General features: G+C 39.7%; 4 protein-coding genes across 4 annotated transcripts; all 4 read right to left on the minus strand.

Annotated features, from left to right (window-relative positions):
• Window positions 1-390: 390 nt before the first annotated feature.
• Window positions 391-4,382, minus strand: si:cabz01093077.1 (C-C chemokine receptor type 2). The gene is made up of 5 exons (XM_004568037.6): window positions 4,274-4,382; window positions 3,542-3,641; window positions 2,537-2,691; window positions 2,150-2,322; window positions 391-1,453 (listed from the first exon to the last, which is right to left on the minus strand). Exons 3-5 carry the CDS (start codon window positions 2,679-2,681, stop codon window positions 737-739), a joined length of 1,035 nt encoding a protein of 344 aa, XP_004568094.1. The 5' UTR covers window positions 2,682-2,691; window positions 3,542-3,641; window positions 4,274-4,382; the 3' UTR covers window positions 391-736.
• A 674-nt stretch (window positions 4,383-5,056) lies between these two features.
• LOC101466405 (C-C chemokine receptor type 2) lies at window positions 5,057-7,383 on the minus strand. Its single transcript, XM_076889574.1, has 3 exons — window positions 7,282-7,383; window positions 6,535-6,690; window positions 5,057-6,386 (listed from the first exon to the last, which is right to left on the minus strand). Exons 1-3 carry the CDS (start codon window positions 7,286-7,288, stop codon window positions 5,488-5,490), a joined length of 1,062 nt encoding a protein of 353 aa, XP_076745689.1. The 5' UTR covers window positions 7,289-7,383; the 3' UTR covers window positions 5,057-5,487.
• A 6,009-nt stretch (window positions 7,384-13,392) lies between these two features.
• On the minus strand, window positions 13,393-15,920 carry LOC101466687 (C-C chemokine receptor type 2-like). The gene is made up of 3 exons (XM_014414482.4): window positions 15,839-15,920; window positions 14,709-14,858; window positions 13,393-14,498 (listed from the first exon to the last, which is right to left on the minus strand). Exons 1-3 carry the CDS (start codon window positions 15,843-15,845, stop codon window positions 13,600-13,602), a joined length of 1,056 nt encoding a protein of 351 aa, XP_014269968.3. The 5' UTR covers window positions 15,846-15,920; the 3' UTR covers window positions 13,393-13,599.
• A 2,322-nt stretch (window positions 15,921-18,242) lies between these two features.
• Window positions 18,243-23,805, minus strand: LOC106675697 (C-C chemokine receptor type 1). The gene is made up of 3 exons (XM_014410848.4): window positions 23,799-23,805; window positions 22,794-22,937; window positions 18,243-20,007 (listed from the first exon to the last, which is right to left on the minus strand). Exons 1-3 carry the CDS (start codon window positions 23,803-23,805, stop codon window positions 19,106-19,108), a joined length of 1,053 nt encoding a protein of 350 aa, XP_014266334.4. The 3' UTR covers window positions 18,243-19,105.

Here is a 23,805-nt window from a genome sequence, read left to right on the forward strand (position 1 = left end):
TTTGAGTTAGGGGTAGACTTCTGACTAAAATTTAAAGAGGAAACCTTCTGTGTGACTTGTGTGTTTACCAGATCTTAATATTGTTGTGCATCATTTAAATTCACCTCGTAGGCCCCAACAATGCCTTGTGTTACTCAGACATGTTGTTGTTAGATGACACATGAACTCAGATCTGAACACTTCTTTTCAAATAATAATAACCTTCTGACAGGAATTACAGCAGTGAAAGTGGTTTTGCCGCTTCCATCATAAAGGGTTGCTATGCGTCTATCTTACCCTGCAAAAACACACTGTTGGTAACACCCTTTAACACACTTCAGAGACTTTTTTCCTCTTACTGTAAAAGGAAAGAAGAATGACGAAAGGGTTTTTTTTGTTCAATAATTTTATTTTTTCAAAAATAAGATTGTGTTACAAACTGTGAATAAACACGACATTTATGTTTTGATGCATGTGTTTTGTTTTAAGCAGTTTCAAAACTGAATGCTTGTAACTGCAAATTGGTTTTGAGAATTGTTTTACACCACTCAGAAGTACTAACCACAGACATGCGTTCACACACACGTGCGCTCACACACACACACACACACACACACACACACACACACACACACACACACACACACGCACACACACACAATTTGTGATCTTTGTAGTCTCTCAGTTTCAAATAAAAAAAAAAAAATCCAGTGCTGCGGAAACAGTTACACCCATCAGCAAAGCACATAACCCATTTTTAATACTCTGATCTTACAGGTGTGTTGGAGGTTTCTTTGTCTGTGGTATCTCTGTGGCTGTAAGGACCACTGCTTGGGTAACTCCAACCAAAGTATTTAGCCATCACCTTGTTCAATGACTTCCTAAACTTCTCTCCTACAAATGCGTAGATCACTGGATTTACACAGCAGTGGGACAGCGCGATAATCTCAGCAATGCTCATGGCAGTGTTGAGGGCTGTTGAACTCACACAGGGGTTGGGTCCCAGGTTTATGTCAAACACCTCCAGTGTTTCGAAAAAAACTGCAACATTATAGGGAACCCAGCACACCACAAACACACACACAATGATGAAAATCAGCTTCACAGCCTTGTTCCTATTAGAGTTCCTGGACTTTGACAGCACAATGAGGATTTTCACATAGCAGAAAATCATGATGGGAAGGCACAGAAAAAGGCCCACTGTGTTCTCACTGAAGTTGCGCTGCAACTTCCAGAAATGCTCTGTGTCTTCTGGGTAGATGGGCTGGCACTCTGAGACGTTATCATCAGACTCCAAGGAGGCAAATACTACCCGAGGGGTTGCCATAGTGACAGATATCGCCCAAATAATGATGCTGGCTGTGATGCCGTAGCGACGTGTCCGGGCTCGAATGGCTGCCACGGCATGGACGATGGCCAGGTAGCGGTCCACACTCATGAAGGTCACGAACAAGGTCCCACTGTAGAAGCCTAACTGTTGGGTGGAAGAAGAGAGGAAGTAAAATTAGAACAGGATGTGACATGAGATGAGGAAACCTTTGATGAGGCTTTAAATGCGTCAGTGAGGTTCTTCACAAATCTGACATTACCCAGCAGTTGCTTCACGCATCACCTGAGCTTTAGAGAATCGAACAACTACACAGGTGTAATTGTTTGGGAATTTTGCATTCAGAAAACAGAAATCATTTCTTTTGACTAAAATATGAAGTAATTAATGTGAGTAAACTGGTTAAACTTTCACTTATTTAAAAAAAAAAGTAACATAAAAAAATTTTCATCTTGACAAAGGAGCCCATTCGGATTACTTAGTTTATATATAAACTTTACTTTTTGGTAGTACATATGATTCAATACAACCGAAAACTATTGATTTTGATGAGCCTAAGAATAATCATCTCTTTGTCTTTGCCAGCGACATGGCAAAGCCATGAGGAAGTTGCAGTTCGTCAGTCATAGTTGCAACATTTCAAATTCAACAGACTCCAGATTATCTGTTTTGTAAATCTCCTGGACCGCAGCCTTGGCTCTGAAGAAGGCACGGTATCGACGTGTCAATCATGAAAGTTGAAGTGCTTCAGTTGTTCCAATAATGAATATGCATTCCATGTGTTATTATGGTACACATGAGGTTTTCCATTTAGAGAAAGAAAGTGAGAAAGAAAATAACTACCTGATAAACTCCTGTTTTTATTTTGCATAAGCCGAGGTTCTGGGAACTGTGGGCCCAGAGGGGCAGTGATACAGCCACTAAGAGGTCTGACAGAGTCAGGTTGAGAAGACATACATCAGTCATAGTTCTGAGCTTAACATGTCGCAGGAGGACCCACAGGACTGTGCTGTTTCCTGTGAAATAAATTCAGATATTAATCTTAGAACAGAACGTATGTGAAAGTCTGATGCATGCATGAACTTTATTGATGAGTTCTGTGCTTCAGTATACAGAGTTGAGTCTTGGGCTATCGTACAAGCTATGTCTGTGTATTCAAAAAGCCTTATCGGGGCTGGTTTATAAATGCTGTGTTACATAGAATTGGTATGGAAAAAAAAAGATACATACCTAGAATACCAACACAAAACAGCACATAGCAAAGCACTGTTAAGACCATGGATCCAATGAAATCCGAACTTGAATCCGGATTGCAGGTATCATTGTAATCATAGTCATACATTTCTGAGTAGTTAAAGGTCCCGTTATCTGACATGGTGGTACAGCTGTGAGACAGAAAAGGAAATTTGGTCAATGTAGTACAACAGTCATGCAAAAAGGTGAGAATGTCACCATCACGTTTAAAAGCTACTGTGGTCTTTTACATAAAGAGAAAAAAAGAAAAAAACAATTACCTGAACTATTGTCAATATATTCATCTCAAGTTATTTAAATGATGTAAACAATACACAAGTAATAACAATATGGAGGCTGCCCGTTGTTACTATATAGATGTAATTGGCACCAACAATACCAAATCTGTTAAATCAGCTTGTTGGGAAATCAAATAAAAGTAGTTCGTCTGGTGTTAAAAAAGGTGCAGCTCAGTGCTTTAAAAAGCACCAGCCAAACCACTCAAGCAGCTGGACCTGTCTGATCATGTTTTCAGTTTCAAACCCAGTTCTGGATTGTTTTGGGTGAGTCTCTGACATACATGCACACATATGAAGTGTTCCAGTGTTTTCCTCCTTTTTCTTCAGCCCATCAGAAGATTAAAAAGTGGCAATACAGATAGAGAGAAATGCCCAAAAGACATAAAACTTCCTCTATTCAGTTTTTGTCCTCAAATGCCTTTTGTGTTCCCTTTCCCCAGTGCCACGCACTCTTCAGTCACTCTGCTGTCTAACAGATATCACAGATAATTTAAAGAGGTACATTTACATCTATGATCATTATAAGATTATGTTTTTTGTGCCATATTATGTCAGAACATGTCTACAAGCCATTTGTGGTAGTTACTGAATTTCTTACCAAACATTAACTTGAGTCTGTTCTCATTCTATTTTAAAGCCAAAGCACCTGAATATTTTACATATAAATATGTATGTATGTGTAAAAAGAAAAAAGCCTACTTACTTTATGATGGCACCTTTTGGCTCCTGATTTAATTTTTCTTGTGGAAAGTCACATAAGAATTTCCTCCATAGTTTAGCTATCAGAAGTCTTTAAAGCCAGTCTTCAAGAAACAGAAAAGGAGTATGTTGTTTATTTCTTCTCTTTATTAGACACACTATTCCCCACAAGCATGATGAATGAACAGTTTGCTCATCAAATGAACATTTTAAAGTGATGATAAATTCTTCAAAGGGAAAAATTAGTTCAAACAGGGAATTGATAGAGTGGACTGGACTTTCCTGCCCTTTAAGTAGAACATTTTTGATAGAATCATCATTTAGTGAGTCATGTAAGAGAGGCTTATGTGTAAAAACCACCCAGAAGGTTAACTTCTGTTTTCAAAGTACAGGCTAAATATAATGAATGGCTGTAGATGAATGCTTATACATCCATAGATATCTCAAAACTTCCTGCCGGCGTGACCATAATCAAATTGATGTGATCTATTCAAACCGCATGTCAAACATTTTTCCTTTCACTATAAACAGATGCACAACCACCTGACTTGTTACCGTTGCCGACCCTCACTTCCTGTGGGTGACAGTGTTTACGCGCTGACACACACACACACATACACACACGCATATTCCTCAACTACACAGTGGGTTAAAGGGTGTAGGAGGTGAACGAGCTGAAGTAAGTCTAGTAAGTTGAAACTAAATGTTTAGAAATCAAAAATTTGAACACGCTTACCACACTTTTGGCCAAAATCACTGCTCCTGAATGTGTATGTTCTTGTGCTGCGCGCCGAGCTTACATGTCATCCTGCCAATATGCATTGCTTGCTTTTTGTGTCAAATCCTGCAGCGGAGCTCATTTCTGGTAACGTGAACTCTGGGTTTTGCTGTTTCCTCCGCATTGTGTTAAACCTGCAAAGAGGTGTTGGTGTGGTTTTCTCAGAAATGTCCCTTTATGCGTTAACATGAGGCGGGAAAAGACAAAGGGGAAAAATATATTCAAATGAGGAGTTTCCTTTTTATTCCTTTCAAATATACCTCTTAATAATCTGATTTCTAAAAACTAAATTCAGCTTATCAGGAATGACTGAGCCTAGTTTGCACAACTTTACTTGAACTTACTCACAGTTCCTGCCTGAAATAAATCATGCTAGTGTTTACTGGTGGCTGCAACCATAAATACATTGATCTGAAACTACTTAACATGTCTTACCAAATGTACATATCTCAAATGTAATTTTGGAATCTGACAAGAATGCTCAATGACCAAGTGTATGACTGTCATTTCAAGTTCAAGATGTGCTGTATCATTTATTGTCCTAAGAAAACAGTTACACAGAAACAAGATGAGAGATAAGTACATGAAAGACTTTGATCTCTCCATTTGCAGGGTACTTACAAATACATCATGAAATCATGAAATAATAAAAGAAAGAGAAATTGCATATATTTGAAATTTAGAAAGAGATTAGCTTGAAATATATAAATGAAAGTACAGGTTTTGTACAAACATCAGAAAAAGTTTATTTTAGAATATGTTTAGAATGAAAAACAGCACACCGTATAATGTACAGAAATACAAAAGTGAGAGCATAAAATCTGGCAACACTGGAAAGTTTGTTCCACATAAACATATCAAATTCCATTATGATGTGAAATGTGGAAATTATGCTTCTAAACCTTAACTTCATAATGCGATACATTTGAATGAAACACTTTTTCCACAGCTCATTAAAAACACGTAAAAGAAGAAAGCAAACTGTTACAGGCTGCCGTGAACAGCAAGTTTCATTTGGCCTGAGTAGACGAAGGAAAAGCATTACACAGAGTTTAGAAAAGACTTGAAATTCTGTAAAGCAGGTGGCAGTGCTAAGAGGTTATACTCATTCAAATGGTCTAAACGTGTGCAGACAGGCCTTGAAGCTAAGACACCGGTGAAGAGTACTGTGGCTACAACTGACCTCCATAGATGTAAGTGGAGGTGACTTCAGTGGATCTGGACATAACTGTGCTTCTCCTGTCTGCCACATCTCTGCTGTAACCAGGCACAAACTTTTTCAGCAGCTGCAAGGCTCGTCTCATAAACTTCTCTCCCACAAAAGCATATATGATGGGGTTCAGGCAGCAGTGAGCGTAAGCTAAGGCCTGGGTCACTATTATTGATTTCATTAAATTTTTCTCCCAAGTTTCATCATGTGGGATTTTTCCTTTTTCCTGAAGAAACTTCAAGAAACGAGAAATGTTAAATGGAGCCCAGAGCAAGAAAAATGCAACCACTATGCAGATGATCAGCTTGACGATGCGGTGCTTCTTTGAGGTCCTCATGCTCACCAGTGTGGGAATGATCCTGGAGTAGCAACCTACCATCACCAACAAAGGAATCACGAGACCCAGCACATTTATGGTGAACAGGTTGTAATGAGCCCAGATTTTGCTCTCCTCGGGATAGTCACATCCAAACTTCTGGGACTCTTCTGTTTCCTGTGTGAAGATAAAATCCGGCAGAGAGACAAACAAGCTCAGCATCCAAACGAGCACGGTCAGAATGATGGCTGCCTTCTTTGTACGATAACGTGCAACCCTGTGAGCGTGCAAGATGATCATGTAGCGGTCCAGCGTCATGACAACCATGTAGAAGATGCTGCTGAAGAAGCCAATCTGGTGAGAGCCGGAGACTAAACGGCACATGAAGTCTCCAAAAGTCCACTGGCCGACCCTGGCATAGTGAGAGTAGAAAGGCAGCGTGAAGACGAAGAGGAGGTCAGAGAGAGCCAGGTTGAAGAGGCAGATGTCTGTCAGGTTGCTCTGATTGCGATGCTTCACCAGGACACACACCACTAGTCCGTTACCTTTGGGGGAAAAGACACAATAAGTTTACTTGTCACACTGTTACATGTAGAACAACATCATCTCTCTTTCTCTTACATACACACACTTTCATACATCATTTAAATACAATCCAACACCCATAATATACTCACAAGAGGACGCACCTACCTATGAAGCCCAGGATGAAAACCAAACTATAGAGAGTGGCCAGAAACACTCTGATGAAGTCCATTACGTCGCTGTAGCTGATAGGATTGTAGTTTCCATCGTCAGTAAAAAAAGTGCTGTAATCATACATTGTGGTGTATTCTGTGATGTTCTCTCCTGCAAAGGGAGAGAAAAGCTTTTAAAATGTCAACAATTACGATACAACACACATGCATCAGGATTAGAGCCTATTTATTAGGAAACACAAACACAACTGCTACTGTATACACCTGCTGCTGACTGTTGGGGATGCGACAGGAGAAGAAAGTGCTGGCTGTAGTCGCCCGATCAAAGGTTACTTTTGTGTGTATTTTTAAGGTGATTTTTCCTTTTCTGAGAAAACCACTGATAATCATTGACGGAACTGTCGTTACCTGGCATTTTGGCCCCTCAGAGATAATTGATAAATGAGGGTTTATTTTCCCACAGGTATATTTTTGGAAGTTTCTCACCCCTTCATTTCCCACTGTCATCAATCCATAAGATACCCCTGCTACACTAAAATAGGATTTGGTCTGTTAATTAAACCTGAATTATTATAACTTATTTAGTTCATATGAGTTAAACGATAGGACATTAAATGACAGGAAAATACAAAAGCCTTAAGATGAACTTTAATGACATTGTGACAATGCATAGAATTTGTACCTTTTTGCAAACAATTTTCAAAGACAACCGAATACTGAATTGCTGTTAAAATATATTCACCTTCCATGGCGATGTCTCAGTGAAGGTTCTTCCAGGTACAGCCAGGAATTCCACTTCAAGCTTCCTTTTCCCTCTTTTACTGACGTGATGCCTCTAGACATGCAGAGGTGAAGTAACCGTCTTGATGTCTGCAGTCCGATAATAAGGACCACAGAAACAGAAGTGCACATGTTGTTTCGTGTATGTGCCCTAAGTGAGATCCTTATCAGGATTCTGTTGTTAAAGATATAGCTTGACATCCAAACAGCAATACAACTTTAAAGAGAAAGACAGGACATGTGGACACAGCTTCAGAAAACGACTGTTGGACTTTGCTTAAAGCGTTAAAGGGTTTATTAATAATGTGATTTTATAAACACTGAATCATCCCAACATATGCTGCCGTCATCTAAATTCTTTATTATTTGTTGTTATTCCTCAATACCCATATCCTCTCAGACTGGGTGTCATAGAGGCACTGTTCTTCCAGCAAATCAAATGGCTAAAATAACTCTGTCTACTTTTTTTTCTCCAAGTTTTTATAAATGTATTGCTTAAATTTTTTTTCAGAAATCTCCCAAATTCCTTCCAGTTGAGTAATTGATAAGGCTACAGTGAACTAGTCAACCAGTAAAATGGAGATACAGAGAAATTCTTTAAACAATCCCACAATTTTTACTCTACAGCAAATATTCCACCATCAAATAATAAGAAAGGGGGTCTTATTTCCAATGTCTTCTCCGGGTTGATAGTAGGAAAGCATACACAAAAATCTGTAGTGTAACTTGTTGGAACTATCGTATTTTTTTAGCAGGTGGATAGAAATTTCGAGCTTGGAAAGTATAAGCCATTTTGTTTGAGGAGATGGCTAGAGCGGCACACAGACTTTAACTGCAGCTTTGCTGACATGTGCAGATATTTTACACTTGAGAGGGTGTTGTGTTTGAATACCCTCTTGTGATAGGTTAGGATAATCTCTCTCCCTCTCCATCGATCTTTGTGAGAGACCACAGATCTTCCTCTTCACTGCAAACTTCTGTCGGTGTCAGTGCCGCCACAAAACAGCACAGTAAATAAAATCGCCAACATTTTAACTTTAAGTTGAATTTAAAGTCTTTCTGGAGCCTAATCTGCTGTGCAGCTCTTTGTGAAGAGGAACTAAAGTCCTCTTTTGGTCAAAACCACCAAATTCCACAGAACAAAATGGAAAAACTGGAAAACAGATGGGTGAATGCATGAAGTCACAAAGTAACCAGTCCTCTGAGGTAATGTTAGTGCTTTTTTTTAAATTGGAGACTGGTGTGTTAAACAAAAACATAGCACCTCTGGTAAAATATAAAGAAGGGCATCTCTGCAAGCAACTATGAAAATATTTCATAATATAACCAAAAATAACCACAAGAACTGAAAACCCAGTGAACTAACTCAGATAATTACTTCACAAACAGGACATCCTGTTAGTGTCTAGTGGAGCTAATTGTAGCTATCAAGCTATAATTATCACATGCACACATTTAGACCTATGTGGGAAAACATAATTCTGAGGGACAACCTTGGAATGCAGAAAGGCCCATTTATAGTATTGAGTACTGAGCGTGTTTCTGTGTTTTCAGTACATATTATCTCCTTCAACTTGTTTTCTTAGCAGTTTATGTATGTCTGCTTCTCTCCTACTGTCTGCCTTTACTTGCAGCATAGACCAGTGGTTCCCAAACCTTTTTTGCCAGGGCCCCTTTTGTTTTAAAAGAAAAATGTTCGCGCCCCCCCCCCCCCCCCCCGCACGTGCACGCGCACGCACACACCCTCCAACCACACACACCCCTATTTTGCTCCATTGCGGTTTATTTCACACCTCAAACAATTAGTAAACAAATAAGCAAATACAAGTAATCTGCAATAAATTACAGGTAGTAATAAAATAAACTACTAACTCTTTTATGCTACACGAGTATTTTTGAAAACGCAGCTGTTTTGTCCACACGTAAACGGCGTTTCGAATCACCGAAAATGGAGATTTTTTAAAACTCCTTTTGTGTGGACGAGGAATACAGAGTTTGTCACACAACGTCAAAGGTATGCGCCTTTTTCCACGTCACGCTGTGCGCCACGTTATTGTTTACATGAGATGAATTGCAGAATAGCAGTTAGAGGCAAAATACTGTTAATCTGACTATCTTCGGTTTTTACAGGCTTACATACACACACGCAGTTACTGTCCCTCTATTTAGACAGGCAGAGGCGTCACGGTGTGATTATTTTACGTGTAGTTGGGGTTTTTTTCCTGTGTAATAATATTCAACATTGCTATCAATTCATTTTCAAAAAATGCCTCTCTGTGCAAAATGGGTTTAAAAACATAAACAGCTGTAGGATACTGTTTGTCCGTGATTTAGACAGGGGGAACAAATCGTGGCAGGATCAGCCTGATATTATTTGTATCCCACTGTAACTTTACTGTATAAAGAGCTAAGATCTCCAAAGTGTCAGGAGTAGTTAGTCATTACAACAAGTGTTTGAACTAAAAATCAAGAATGTGGGATCCTGTTTGTCCGTGATTTGAAGAGCCCAGCGAAAACCAATTCTGCAGGGGAGACCTACCTTCGCACTTGTGCAGGTGAAACCAAAGGGCAGATATGCTTCACCATATTTTCTAGTCTTTGGCTTAGAATGAAGTTGGTTTGGAAACATATTCAGTTATGCTTCATTTCCTGCTTTGCATTTCTGTGGCCGCCCCATGCTAGCAGTGTCCAAGCGTTTTGTTTCCCCTCCCCTTTTCATACCGTGCCCCTGGGCCCCACACTTTGGGAAGGTCTGCCCACATTTTAGTACTGCTAAAATTCGTCGTTGAAACATCCTTAAATACCATTTCCTTCATGAAGTTGAAGTTTAAGGTTCGGGTTGGCTCAAAATGGGTCTGCTTATCATGTTTGCAATTAACTGTAACAAAAAGTAATTACCACACTCTAACACTTTGTGACAACCAATTCCATCATGGGGCTGTTTGTCACACAGTATGGGGGTGGTTATCCCTGGTTATGTAAAAAAAAGGCTTGATTTTATTCTATATTTTTTTCAGATAGAGACATAAACAAGTTTAGAAATAAACACTGCGTCATTTAAATACAAGTGCTTTAATAATGTAACCTTTATTAAAAATCACAAAAACAACTGAGAACAATCGGCACACTCCACCATGACTACATTTTGTACTGATGTATCATTGATATAATTTCAAAAAGGCCAAAAATATCTTTTAAAAGACAAATTGTTTTTATGCATGATAACCTGAGCAACAGTGAGCAAGTCAGTGTAAAAATCTTGATGCATGCTAGATCATCCAGATAAGGAAAGGCAGCCTAATTTTTAAGCTTGCTAGTCTTTATCTAGCAAACCTGTGCATTAGTCACACAACTCATTTATGACAAATATGCATACCGGATTGTCAGAGATATAATCTTTGAGTGATCAGTTTTTGCAGACAACACATTGAAGCCCTGCTTCGTGGGCCAGCTATTGCTATACGGCTTAATACAAGCTGCTTATCCAACAAAGGAACAAAAACACATAACTGTAAAACCATTTCTCATTCTCAGGGGCCTGGTTGTCACACAAGCTGACCTCTTGATAAGCATTTTTACCTAGCTAACACATGGTTTTAGCATCACAATGAAAAACTGATTCAAAGAAAGCTATTACCTTCAGCTTGTTAATAAGTGCATTTCTATAATAAAAAAAATGTTTGAGATTTTAACTCAAAAACAACATGAAAAATTACTCTGACCCATAAAAAATACAAAATCCCTCCTCCTCTCAATATTTTGTGTGTTTTTCACAAATTGGCCAATGCAAAATAGACAGATTGTCAAGATTAGCAACAGAACTGTGAAAAATGTATGCATTTAAAAGTAAGGTTACATCTCAGAGAGAAAGTCAGAAGCTAAAGAGTGTGTTTGTCACTTGTCATGTTGTGTACAGAACAAGTTACTCCAGTTGGGTCCTTCTGTGCTACTTACAAACCTCTTGTTTAAAGGGACAGGTGCAGCAGCCTTCCAGCTTTGATTTCTGAACACAGCCTATATGTTTTTGTTATTTATTCATGAATGTCTAGTTTACACTGAAAGCTAATAGTACATCAGTTTTTCGAGTTACTGTATTATAGGCGTTAGCCGTTCTGGCTAGCTCTCATCCATTAGCAGCTCATTCATTTGCACTGCCAAACATTTATGGAGTGAAGTGCCACTGGGATTGCATCTTCGATGGTTCAGTGGAGAACATCTGGGTTCTCTACTGGCTTCTGTCTCTCTGGTGTACCTCTTCAAGCAGCTAGCCAATGCTTTGAGTCTTGCTTGGGAGCTCCTAGGGCATGAGCTATTGGCAGCTAGTTGCACTTCTTAGTACATCCCTTTCTTTATTGCATCTTTCTGCCACACATATAAGCCACTCTTAGAATTGGCTAACCTCCCTCCGGGCTGCCTTGATCTTTACCTCCAATCTCTTTCTTTTTCATAAAGAGCACTGCTCTATGTGGCTGTTCATCTTGTAGCCAACATCTCAAGGATCATTGTTGCCATTGTGTCGTTCAGCTGCTTGTTTTCAGTGATGGTCGCAGTAGGGATTGTCCAAAATGCTACATTCACATCTCTTTTAGCAGACTTTCAGGTGTACTTAATGTAATCTTGGTAATCGACCATGAAGTGTCCAGGTTTCCACCTTAGCTATGAGCCTGTGTCTCAGGTAAGCTGCTCTTGTATTCAATGCCTTTAATGCACTAATTGTTCTTGGGGCTCGGTGGCCAATCTTTGAGGGTGGGGTGATGATATCTCCCTCCTGACCTGATATGCTAGCACCCCTTGCCGTATCATTTGTGTTGTAACTCATCAATCTCTAGTTGTGATAGCAGTTGCCAATTAAGGATATTTAAACACATAGCTGTCAGATATTTTGCCATTACTTTATATATTGGGTGTAGTAGCATTCCAACATCTATTCTCAGTGCTTGTCCACTTATGCCTTGATACTTCAGTAGCCCACTTCTCATCAGTGTGTCCTGGTTCCTCAACACAAGATGCGACGTCCGAGGCAGTAAGGTTTCAGCTATGTGTCTCTTGCTCATTTTCCAGGGCAGGCTTGGGTAGCATAGTGGGCCTAGCCTGCGGAGCCTTATGTTACCTCTTTATCTCTTGCAGTGTTGTGTCAATGCACGGGATAAAAAAATAAAGTCTTTCTCTTGCTGAAGTGAAATGTATAAGGTAGGATAAGCTAAAAGTATAAGGTAAGTTTATGCAAATATGTGTACTTGTGCTTCCCTGCAACTTCATTTCTCTCACACAAAGTTGTTGGTGTACGTTTTCAACAATTGTCCCTTCGTGCGTGATCATTAGATTTAAATAGGAAAGGGAAAATGTATTCAAATGAAAATAATTTGATTCTGTGTTAATAGAAGCTCATCAGTAACTACAAAGCTTTCATGATAGTGAACAATTACTTGTCTAATAAATTAATCTGGGACAAATGAATTTGATCATTTCACACTTCATGATTGGATGCAGAATTTTCTCAGTTAAATATTGTAGGAACTGAAATTTGCTTAACTTGAGATAAAAGCATATAGAATGAATGTGACCACTTCAAGCTGCTCTTCAATGTACATCCCCGATGTCACAGGGTCAATTAAGAACCCAGTGTGATTTTTATTTTGAGTAAATTCAAGATCTGCAGTAAAATGTTTTGATTTAAGAAAATTCTGATACAAAATACAAAATTTTCTGATACAAAATGAGGACAAGAACTAAGTGGATGCCAGCCTTGATTCATGAACAGTCCAAGTACAGGTACAAGTGTCATACAAAACAGAAGTGTGCATAAGATCAATACCTGGAAAACAGTACAGTATGCACGCAGAGTAAAAAAAAGAGCAAAAACAAAAACCCATCTGAAATGGGAGTCAAAGTTATTGAGGCAAAAGAAAAGAATTTATTTACAATGTAAAAGTAAAAAGTAGTAAAAGTAGGTCAGACCACTGTATATTATATATAAATTTAAAAAGTGAGAAAAAAATCGACACTGGAAAGTTTCTTTAACATCAAATTCCCAACTTCAGAATGCCATACATTTGAATAAACCACTTTTCACAGTCATTTATAACACCTTTGAAATCTTATGGCCATAACAACATTAGCAGGATCTAAAGGTGTACAGACAAACTTTAAAGGAGAGACACTGGTGAAAAACACTGGTGCTATGTGGCAAAGTGACAAACAAACAAAACTAACAGGAAAAACACTGAAACTGAACACTAAAACATTCATGACAAAAACAATTACAACTGCCCTCCACCTTCTACAGTTTAAAAGAGGAGGTGATTTCAGAGCCCCTGGACATAACTGAGCTCCTCCTGAATGAGCTGTCTGTCAGATCTCTGCTGTAACCAGGCATCAACTTTTTCAGCAGCTGCAAGGCTCGTCTCATAAACTTCTCTCCCACAAAAGCATAAATGATGGGATTCAGACAGCAGTGAGTGTAAGCTAAGGCCTCGGTCACTGTTTTTGACAGCCTTATATTTTTGTACCAGGTTTCATCATCAGGGATTATTCCTCTTTTCTGAAGAAACTCCAGGAAAAGGGAAATGTTATATGGAGCCCATAGTAAGAAAAATGCAAGCACTATGCAGATGATCAGCTTGACGATGCGGTGCTTCTTTGCGGTCCTCATGCTCAACAGCATGGGAATGATCGTGGAGTAGCAACCTACCATCACCAGCAAGGGAATGATGAGACCCAGCACATTTATGGTGAACAGGCTGTAACGCTCCCAGACTTTGCTCTCCTCGGGATAGTCACACTCCACTCCTTTGGATTCCTGTTCTATTGCCTTTATGAAGATAAAATCCGGCAGAGACACAAACAAGCTCAGCATCCAAACGAGCACGGTCAGAATGATGGCTGCCCTCTTTGTGCGATAACGTGCAACCCTGTGAGCGTGCACGATGATCATGTAGCGGTCCAGCGTCATGACAACCATGAAGAAGATGCTGCTGAAGAAGCCAATGTGGTGAGACCCGGAGATCAAACGGCACATGAAGTCTCCAAAAGCCCACTGACCGACCCTGGCGTTGTGAGAGTAGAAAGGCAGCGTGAAGACGAAGAGGAGGTCAGAGAGAGCCAGGTTGAAGAGGCAGATGTCTGTCAGGTTGCTCTGATTGCGATGCTTCACCAGGACACACACCACTAGCCCGTTACCTTTGGAAGAAAAGACACAATAAGTGTACCTGTCACACTGTTACATGTTGAACAGCATTCTCTCTCTTTTGCATTTCATCTGTGTCTCACATACACACACCTACATGCATAGGTAAAGATTCTCAAGTTGGAAATTCCCAGAAAAGGAGGTCTGTGCAATGTGTAGAAACTCATAATCTCCACAGCATACACACAAGAGGACACACCTACCTATGAAGCCCATGATGAAAACCAAACTGTAGAGAGTGGTGAGAAACACTTTGTTAAAGTCCTTTACATCACCTATGTAGGTAGGAGAAAGGTCTGTGTCGTTAGGAAACTCATAGTAAAATGAATAATCATAGGCTGTGGTGTTTTCTCCTGCAGAAAGAGAGAGAAAGATTTGTTATTAACATTATTATTTATATTAATTTCAGCACAGGCTACAACAAATAAGATGCAGTATATCAAAGACTTCTTTACTGCTGTAAACACATGCTGCCGTTGGAGGTTAACTGGATTTATTTTTGAATGCTCATTGCATCAAAGTGTTAGGTTTGGTTTCGTAATGCCGTTTCAACCCTTATCAAGTGCAGCCTGAATTTCCAACCTATTGCTGATGACATGTTTCTGTTTTAAAGGTGGTTTTCCTTTGCTATGAGCACCACAAATAATCCATTCACATCTGCTGGTTTGGCCCCCCAGGGAGTTGACAGTGGGGCTGATTTTGCCACCTATTGGTGCTCATTGGTACTCCCTCTTGGGAACATCGTTAATCCATAAAATGCTTCTTTTTAAAAAATAGGATTAAAATCTTCTTCACACTGTCTATGATTTAAACCTGCACCATTATTGTAACAAATCTGATAACTGGTTTTGTTGGGATTAAAATTATTAGACGAGGATGGTATTCCATAATAAACCTACGATCAACTATTGGGTTTGTTTATCTGTGTTATTGTAATTTTTTGTGTAAGCATTGTTTTGGATGTGATGAAAGGTTTTAACACTATTACAATGATTTTACAATATTACCATTATTATTCTGAAAATAACAGATACATGGATGGAGATAACAGCACTTGTAAAAGTTGTATTAAGGCATTGTGGCAGTGTTGTGTTGTTTTTAACTACTATTAAAAAAACAACAGTAAAAATAAGATCTCTAGATTAAAGATGAAATTAGAAATCATGAAGTAGCTTTGACATAGTTTCAGTCACAGTATTTGGTTTTAGATCTCTGTGACAATGCATGCAGCTTTGAACACTACACTTTATAACCCAAGTAAATTTCCAAGAGCTCTGTAAAACATGACACTTTAAATAGTCTAAATTGTGGATTAATGTTGAAAGCTAATTACCTGACATTGTGATATCTCAGTGATGGCTCATCCAACCAGGTCAAGTCAGGAATTACACTTCAAGGCTCCCTTTCCCCGTTTACTGATGTGATCCCTTTAGATGTGCAGAAATGAACTAACTATCAAAAGTTCTGCAGTCCGCTAATGATGAGAACAGAAAGAGAAAAAAAAGGTGTTGCTTCCTGTACGTCCCCAAGTCTGATCTTTATCAGGAGTCTGCTTGAAATCTAGACTGCCAGAAAATGGTTCAAAGCACAACACAGCAAATGGTGACAGAAATTTCTACTTTGACTAATTGACTGCTGGTTTTTGCCAAAAGTGACAGAAAGTTTATTTTTATTGTTATTGTTACTATTTTTATTTGTTTTTCTTCTTGGACTCATTAATGTACACCACTGCTACATATTATATACTTTGTACTAACAGGAGACTTTAGCCATTATGCCTCACTAATACTGTGTTGGACCCACTTTAACTTTCAACAGGTGCTGCAAACACTCCTCAGTTATTTTGGTTCATGTTGATGTGATAGCATCGTGCAGCTGCTGTAGATTTGGTGGCTGCACATTCATTTTCTTTAAAGAATAATTATATTGGGTCCTTTTTTGATAGATATAGTGAAGAGTGACACGAAAGGGGGGGGCGGGGGGACTTTTGGATGACATGTATACCTATATAACCATATGCACTATATATCTGTCTGCACTGAACATATATGCGGTAACTTTCACACAGACTCTTAAGCACAAGATGTTTTTCCTCAACATGGTTTATTAAGGTGGTACAGTAGCAGAGCAGTTAATGCTGGGGAGAGTTCTCCTGAATAACTCACTTTCCAGCTCCGGTAGCGGAGCACAGTATGAATGTGCTCCGGTGGCAGCACATTCATAAAGACAAACCTCCAGTTCAGCCACATCCCAAAGCTGGTCTGGTGGATTTAGGCTGTGGTGGCTGTGGAAGCCATTTGAGCACAGTGAACTTGTCATGTAAAAATAACAGTGTGTGGTGATTTGAACTCTATGACATGGTGGGTGCTCCTGCTGGAATCAGCCATCAGAAGATGGAAACTCTACAGTGATGCACATAGTCAAAAGCAATACTCAGGATGCGCAGTTGGTGCTGAGGGTCACAAACTTTGCCACGAAAATATCCCCCACACCATTACACCACCAACAGCACCATGAACTGTTGATACAAGGAAGGATCAATCCATCCTTTCATGTTGTCTACACCAAATTCTAACATCTGGCATCATGTCCCTGCCATCCAAGTATGGCAGCTGAAAGAAATCTCCGTCCCGGGTCATCCGTGGATCGGTTTTCCTCCGAGGCGTGGGCACCTATAAGCAGAGTTTTGTCTTTACCCTATAAGATTCAAAATTATTCAAAGTAACACTCAGGTATGCCGTTCAGCAGGTTAGTTACGACGTCGGGAGTAGCTTGGGAGAACAAGGAAACACAGACTGCTTCAGGTTGCCTTCCCAAACCAACTCAAAGGTTTATTCATCATACAACAGTTTATATAGAGGAAAAAGGTTCGTGTGTCAGCAGATTCTCAGTTCAAACCGGTACAGACCAAATATGGAAGCGTCTTCCTGCCCTCTGAGCAAAGAAGTATCCTTTGTATAGTTTATCATTTCAGCTACAATTTATGATTATCCCAGGGAAATACACTCCTAGACATAGAATACAGAGTTCTTTCATTAGTGAATTCTGAAACAAACCACCTGGCCTTTAACAAACCTTTTTCTAAGAGATAAAGAAGGGAGGATGGGAGTAAGGAAGTGATCTCTGTGGTATTTTCGACCTTGAGGTACCAGCCTGTGATTCTTACACATTAATTCTTGGGTCACAGAGAAAGAGAAAAACAACTAGTAAATGGGCCTTATTGAGTAACAGTTTTCCTGTATAATATCACTATAAAACAATATCCTGTAAATGCTACCATGGTATCAAAATATCACAACAGCAGCAGAACTCAAGAATAATATGAACTGACAGCATTTTCCAGTCTTCAGTTGTCCAAACTATGTAGTGCAAACTGCTCCCTCAGTTTCTTGATCTGTTGATCGGAATGGCATCCAGTGTGGTCTTCTGCTGCTGTAGCACATCTGGGTCAATGTATATTATATATTCAGAGATGCTTTTCTACATATTGTAGTTGTAACAAGTTTTTATTTGAGTTATTTTAATTTTAGGAATTGAACTTTGTTCAATTGAGATACAAACATATGGAATGAATGTAGAATATTACCACTTAAGCTGCTCCTAAGTGTACTTCCCCGATGTCACAGGGACAATGTGACATCGGGGATGTCGGGACAATGTGATTTTTATTTTAAGTAAATTCAAGATCTGCAGTAAAATGTTTTCACTTAAGAAAATTCTGATACAAAATGAGGACAAGAGACGAGTGGATGCCAGCCTTGATTCATGAACAGTGAAAGTACAAGTACAAGTATCATAACAAAACATAAGCATGCATAAGATCAATACCTGGAAAACAGTACGGTACAAAAAACCAAAACCAAAAACCCATCTGAAATGGGAGTCAAAGTTACTGAGGCAAAAGAAAGGAATTTACTTACAATGTAAAAGTAAAAGGTAGCAAAAGTAGGTCAGTCCACTGTATATTATATGGGGCACTATATATTTGTGTGTGTGTGTGTGTGTGTGTGTGTGTGTGTGTGTGTGTGTGTGTGTGTGTGTGTGTGTGTGTGTGTGTGTGTGTGTGTGTATTAAAAAGTGAGACAAAAACCAACACTGGAAAGTTTGTTTCCAATCCAATTCCATTATAAATGCTGACATAAAGCATTTTTTTCAAAAGTTATTCTAAAACCCAACTTCAGAATTCCATACATTTGAATAAACCACTTTTCCACAAGCTCATTAAAGATGTGTGACAAAAAACAAACTAACAGATTGTTGCAAATACTGTTGTAAACAAAAGGTTCAGTTTAAGCAAGTTTCATTAAGCCTGAGCAGAAGAAGAAAGGGCATTGCACAGAGTTTGGAAAAGACGTGAGATTCTCTAAAACATATGGCTATGGTAACAGAATAGTGTCGTTTATAACACATTTGAAATCTTATGGCCATAACAACATTAGCAGGATCTAAAGGTGTACAGACAAACTTTAAAGGAGAGACACTGGTGAAAAACACTGGTGCTATGTGGCAAAGTGACAAACAAACAAAACTAACAGGAAAAACACTGAAACTGAACACTAAAACATTCATGACAAAAACAATTACAACTGCCCTCCACCTTCTATAGTTTAAAAGAAGCAGAGGTGATTTCAGAGCCCCTGGACATAACTGAGCTCCTCCTGAATGAGCTGTCTGTCAGATCTCTGCTGTAACCAGGCATCAACTTTTTCAGCAGCTGCAAGGCTCGTCTCATAAACTTCTCTCCCACAAAAGCATAAATGATGGGATTCAGACAGCAGTGAGTGTAAGCTAAGGCCTCGGTCACTGTTTTTGACAGCCTTATATTTTTGTACCAGGTTTCATCATCAGGGATTATTCCTCTTTTCTGAAGAAACTCCAGGAAAAGGGAAATGTTATATGGAGCCCATAGTAAGAAAAATGCAAGCACTATGCAGATGATCAGCTTGACGATGCGGTGCTTCTTTGCGGTCCTCATGCTCAACAGCGTGGGAATGATCGTGGAGTAGCAACCTACCATCACCAGCAAGGGAATGATGAGACCCAGCACATTTATGGTGAACAGGCTGTAACGCTCCCAGACTTTGCTCTCCTCGGGATAGTCACACTCCACCCTATGGGATTCCTGTCCTATTGCCTTTATGAAGATAAAATCCGGCAGAGACACAAACAAGCTCAGCATCCAAACGAGCACGGTCAGAATGATGGAAACCCTCTTTGTGCGATAACGTGCAACCCTGTGAGCGTGCACGATGATCATGTAGCGCTCCAGTGTCATGACAACCATGAAGAAGATGCTGCTGAAGAAGCCAATGTGGTGAGACCCGGAGATCAAACGGCACATGAAGTCTCCAAAAGCCCACTGACCGACCCTGGCGTTGTGAGAGTAGAAAGGCAGCGTGAAGACGAAGAGGAGGTCAGAGAGAGCCAGGTTGAAGAGGCAGATGTCTGTCAAGTTGCTCTGATTGCGATGCTTCACCAGGACACACACCACTAGCCCGTTACCTTTGGGGGAAAAGACATAATATATGTACCTGTCAGTAGAGCAGGGCGATATGACCAAAAATATTTATCACGATATACATGTTGGATTTGTATTGTTGATTATCATTTATGCTTAGAAATATCTACTTATGTAGGCTTAGAGTTTTATAATTAGTTGTAGATTGATAGAGGTTTGATCCTTAGTAGTCTGCAGAGACGTAGTGTGCATTCCAGAGTGCTCTGGCATTAAGACCCACACTCTGGGAGGATGGGAGAGGTCGTACCTTTTCTTATTGTTTTATGGTAGTATAAATGTATCTATATCTGTTTTAGGCTAAGTGCCCTTTGTTTAGATAAACTGCTGGACTTCCAGACCACACACACACACACACACACACACACACACACACACACACACACACACACACACACACACACACACACAGACAGGCAAGGTACTCTTTGTTTGTATGTAGACGTCATATGTTAATGAACCTATGTATATTCATGTAACCTCAATAAAAGCAGTGTTACGGGGGAGCGGACGAGAGCAACTGGGGTCAAGCAAAGGAACGGCGCTTGTCCGGTTCTCTCCCGTGCACGAGAAACATGAAGAACTTTGCCTACTCGTGTCTTGCTTTGCTGTGTAATTACATTGTCTTCAACGTTCCAGTGAATAGGTTTAAGCTACAAACCTATCAATACATTTGAAAATTTGCAATACCGATATAACTGACGATATAATTGACACTAGACAAAATACCTTACAACTCCACAACTTCATTAGTGCAAAACCCCCATCAATTTATTTTCACTTAAACAAGCAGCTGTTTTTTATGTGCATTAAAGTTATATAAAAATTTAACAGTGCAAATGCAAATTCCTTGCTGACAGTTTAATCAAAAGGCATTTCCAGTGGAAATTGACCGACATATCCTCAGCATAACCATGTAAAATATCCACAAAACTTAAAAAGAGGTTATACACACACAATACTGTAATATTATGTTGAAACACAGTACGTATCACTCCGCAAGGCGCCTGCCTACGGTAGCCGTGATACTCCGACAATCCATCAAGCGGTGCGGGTTCGTAGCTTAGCAAAGTTGTACTAAAACATTTGACAGATTTTCGAGCGCCGTGTACATAAAATCATTTTGAGGTCAGTAAACACAACCAGAATTCATACATAAGGCACACGGGCACTGTCGATTTTCATAAAAATCCAAGGATTGATTTTAAGTGCGCCGTATTTTCCGAAAAACATGGTAATAACGACGGTCCGCTAGCATGCTCTAGCAGAAATAGTGCTTTGTTGTGTATCTGACAGACGAACGCTAAACCAGTTCCACACCACTGAAGTTGCAGCATTTTTACAAACCAATTGGTTCAACTGTTTCATTCAACGATCCGCTTTTGCTGTGAAGGTTCTCAGTCATCCAGGTCATCGTAGTCTAAGGAGCAAACAAACTTAACAACGTGGTATATGCTGTACAGTGCAGCAAGGAATGCCCAGACCTCTACATCGGAGAGACCAAACAGCCACTTCACAAGGGCATGGCACAACATAGAAGAGCCACCTCCACGGGACAAGACTCAGCTGTCCATCTGCATCTAAAGGACAAAGGTCACTCTTTCGAGGATGCCAATGTTCACATTTTGGACAGAGAGGACAGATGGTTTGAAAGAGGAGTGAAAGAAGTCATTTACGTCAGCGGTCCCCAACCTTTTTTGCGCCACGGACCGGTTTATGCCTGACAATATTTTCATGGACCGGCCTTTAAGGTGTCGCGGATAAATACAACAAAATAAAACTAGTACCGGTACCGAAAAAAAGAAAATTTATTCATAACACACATGAAAAGACCCAGAAAAACCAAGTTAACGATAAAAACGATGACAAAATAACGCTGAAAACCAATAAAAACCCTGAAAATTATACATTTCACACCTGAGCCTCAACTCTCGCGGCCCGGTACCAAACGACTCACGGACCGGTACCGGTCCGAGGGTTGGGGACCTCTGATTTACGTCCACTGTGAGCGACCATCTTTGAACAGAGGCGGTGGTTTACGACACCAACTGTCTGCCATCTATAATCCAGTTTTGAGATCCCTTCCCAGACGCCTTAATGCCCACTCACATCCTGGGCCATCTGACCTCAGGAAATCACATGATAGGGTGGGGCCAGGTTTCACAATGAACTCACCCGAAACCCTGGCTGATTGTGACCCACACCCGCTTTCACACCTTGGCTCATGTGAATAGGTAGAGGATCATCAGGGGGTCCTTTGTCCCTCTTTGGGGGGAAACTCCCAGTGGTTTTAAATCTGGCACTCTCCACCATTTGACCCTTAGAAATAAAGAAGCTTATCGGATGAGAGGTGAAACGTTTTCAAGCAACTCAAAGAAGTCCAGACGCTTTTCTTTCCAAGCTCCTTAGATCAGCTTTTGCCCTTCTCATTCTCCATCGCTGCCATGCTTTTTCCGCCATGTGCATATAAAAACAAAGGCACTGCACATGCGCGTTTTACCCAAATTCTATTGTGATATTTCATTTTCTTATCATTGCCCAACATTATACCGGTATTACCGTGAACGGTATGATATGGCCCAGCCCTACCTGCCACACTGTTACATGTTGAACAACATTCTCTCTTTCCCGTTCCATTTGCGTGTCTCACATACACACACCTACATACATAGGTAAAAGTCAGCAAGTTAGAAATTCCCAGAAAAGGAGGTCTGTGCAATGTGTAGAAACAATCCATAATCTCCACAGCATACACACAAGAGGACACACCTACCTATGAAGCCCAGGATGAAAACCAAACTGTAGAGAGTGGTGAGAAACACTTTGTTAAAGTCCTTTACATCACTTAGGTTGGTAGGAGAAAAGCCTGTGTCGTTCTCATGGTAATCTGGGTAATCATAGATTGTGGTGTTTTCTTCTGCAGAAAGAGAGAGAAAGATTTACTATATTGCTCATTGCATCAAAGTGTTAGGTTTGGTTTCGTAATGCCGTTTCAACCCTTATCAAGTGCAGCCTGAATTTCCAACCTATTGCTGATGACATGTTTCTGTTTTAAAGGAGGTTTTCCTTTGCTATGAGCACCACAAATAATCCATTCACATCTGCTGGTTTGGCCCCCCAGGGAGTTGACAGTGGGGCTGATTTTGCCACCTATTGGTGCTCATTGGTACTCCCTCTTGGGAACATCGTTAATCCATAAAATGCTTCTTTTTAAAAAATAGGATTAAAATCTTCTTCACAAAGTCTATGATTTAAACCTGCACCATTATTGTAACAAATCTGATAACTGGTTTTGTTGGGATTAAAATTATTAGACGAGGATGGTATTCCATAATAAACCTACGATCAACTATTGGGTTTGTTTATCTGTGTTATTGTAATTTTTTGTGTAAGCATTGTTTTGGATGTGATGAAAGGTTTTAACACTATTACAATGATTTTACAATATTACCATTATTATTCTGAAAGTAACAGATACATGGATGGAGATAACAGCACTTGTAAAAGTTGTATTAAGGCATTGTGGCAGTGTTGTGTTGTTTTTAACTACTATTAAAAAAAACAACAGTAAAAATAAGATCTCTAGATTAAAGATGAAATTAGAAATCATGAAGTAGCTTTGACATAGTTTCAGTCACAGTATTTGGTTTTAGATCTCTGTGACAATGCGTGCAGCTTTGAACACTACACTTTATAACCCAAGTAAATTTCCAAGAGCTCTGTAAAACATGACACTTTAAATAGTCTAAATTGTGGATTAATGTTGAAAGATAATTACCTGACAT

The sequence above is a fragment of the Maylandia zebra genome, linkage group LG11, assembly GCF_041146795.1.
Source record: "Maylandia zebra isolate NMK-2024a linkage group LG11, Mzebra_GT3a, whole genome shotgun sequence".
NCBI lineage: Eukaryota > Metazoa > Chordata > Actinopteri > Cichliformes > Cichlidae > Maylandia > Maylandia zebra.

Excerpts from the sequence above, each read along its gene's own strand:
- si:cabz01093077.1 (XM_004568037.6), bottom strand. The coding sequence starts at position 2,681 with ATGTCAGATAACGGGACCTTTAACTACTCAGAAATGTATGACTATGAT. Across the intron at positions 2,323-2,536 it reads GTTTTGTGTTGGTATTCTAG|GAAACAGCACAGTCCTGTGG; the intron begins GTATGTATCTTT and ends TTTATTTCACAG. Across the intron at positions 1,454-2,149 it reads TAAAAACAGGAGTTTATCAG|TTAGGCTTCTACAGTGGGAC; the intron begins GTAGTTATTTTC and ends TCCACCCAACAG.
- LOC101466405 (XM_076889574.1), bottom strand. Across the intron at positions 6,387-6,534 it reads TTTCATCCTGGGCTTCATAG|GTAACGGACTAGTGGTGTGT; the intron begins GTAGGTGCGTCC and ends TTTCCCCCAAAG.
- LOC101466687 (XM_014414482.4), bottom strand. Across the intron at positions 14,499-14,708 it reads TTTCATCATGGGCTTCATAG|GTAACGGGCTAGTGGTGTGT; the intron begins GTAGGTGTGTCC and ends TTTCTTCCAAAG.
- LOC106675697 (XM_014410848.4), bottom strand. Across the intron at positions 20,008-22,793 it reads TTTCATCCTGGGCTTCATAG|GTAACGGGCTAGTGGTGTGT; the intron begins GTAGGTGTGTCC and ends TTTCCCCCAAAG.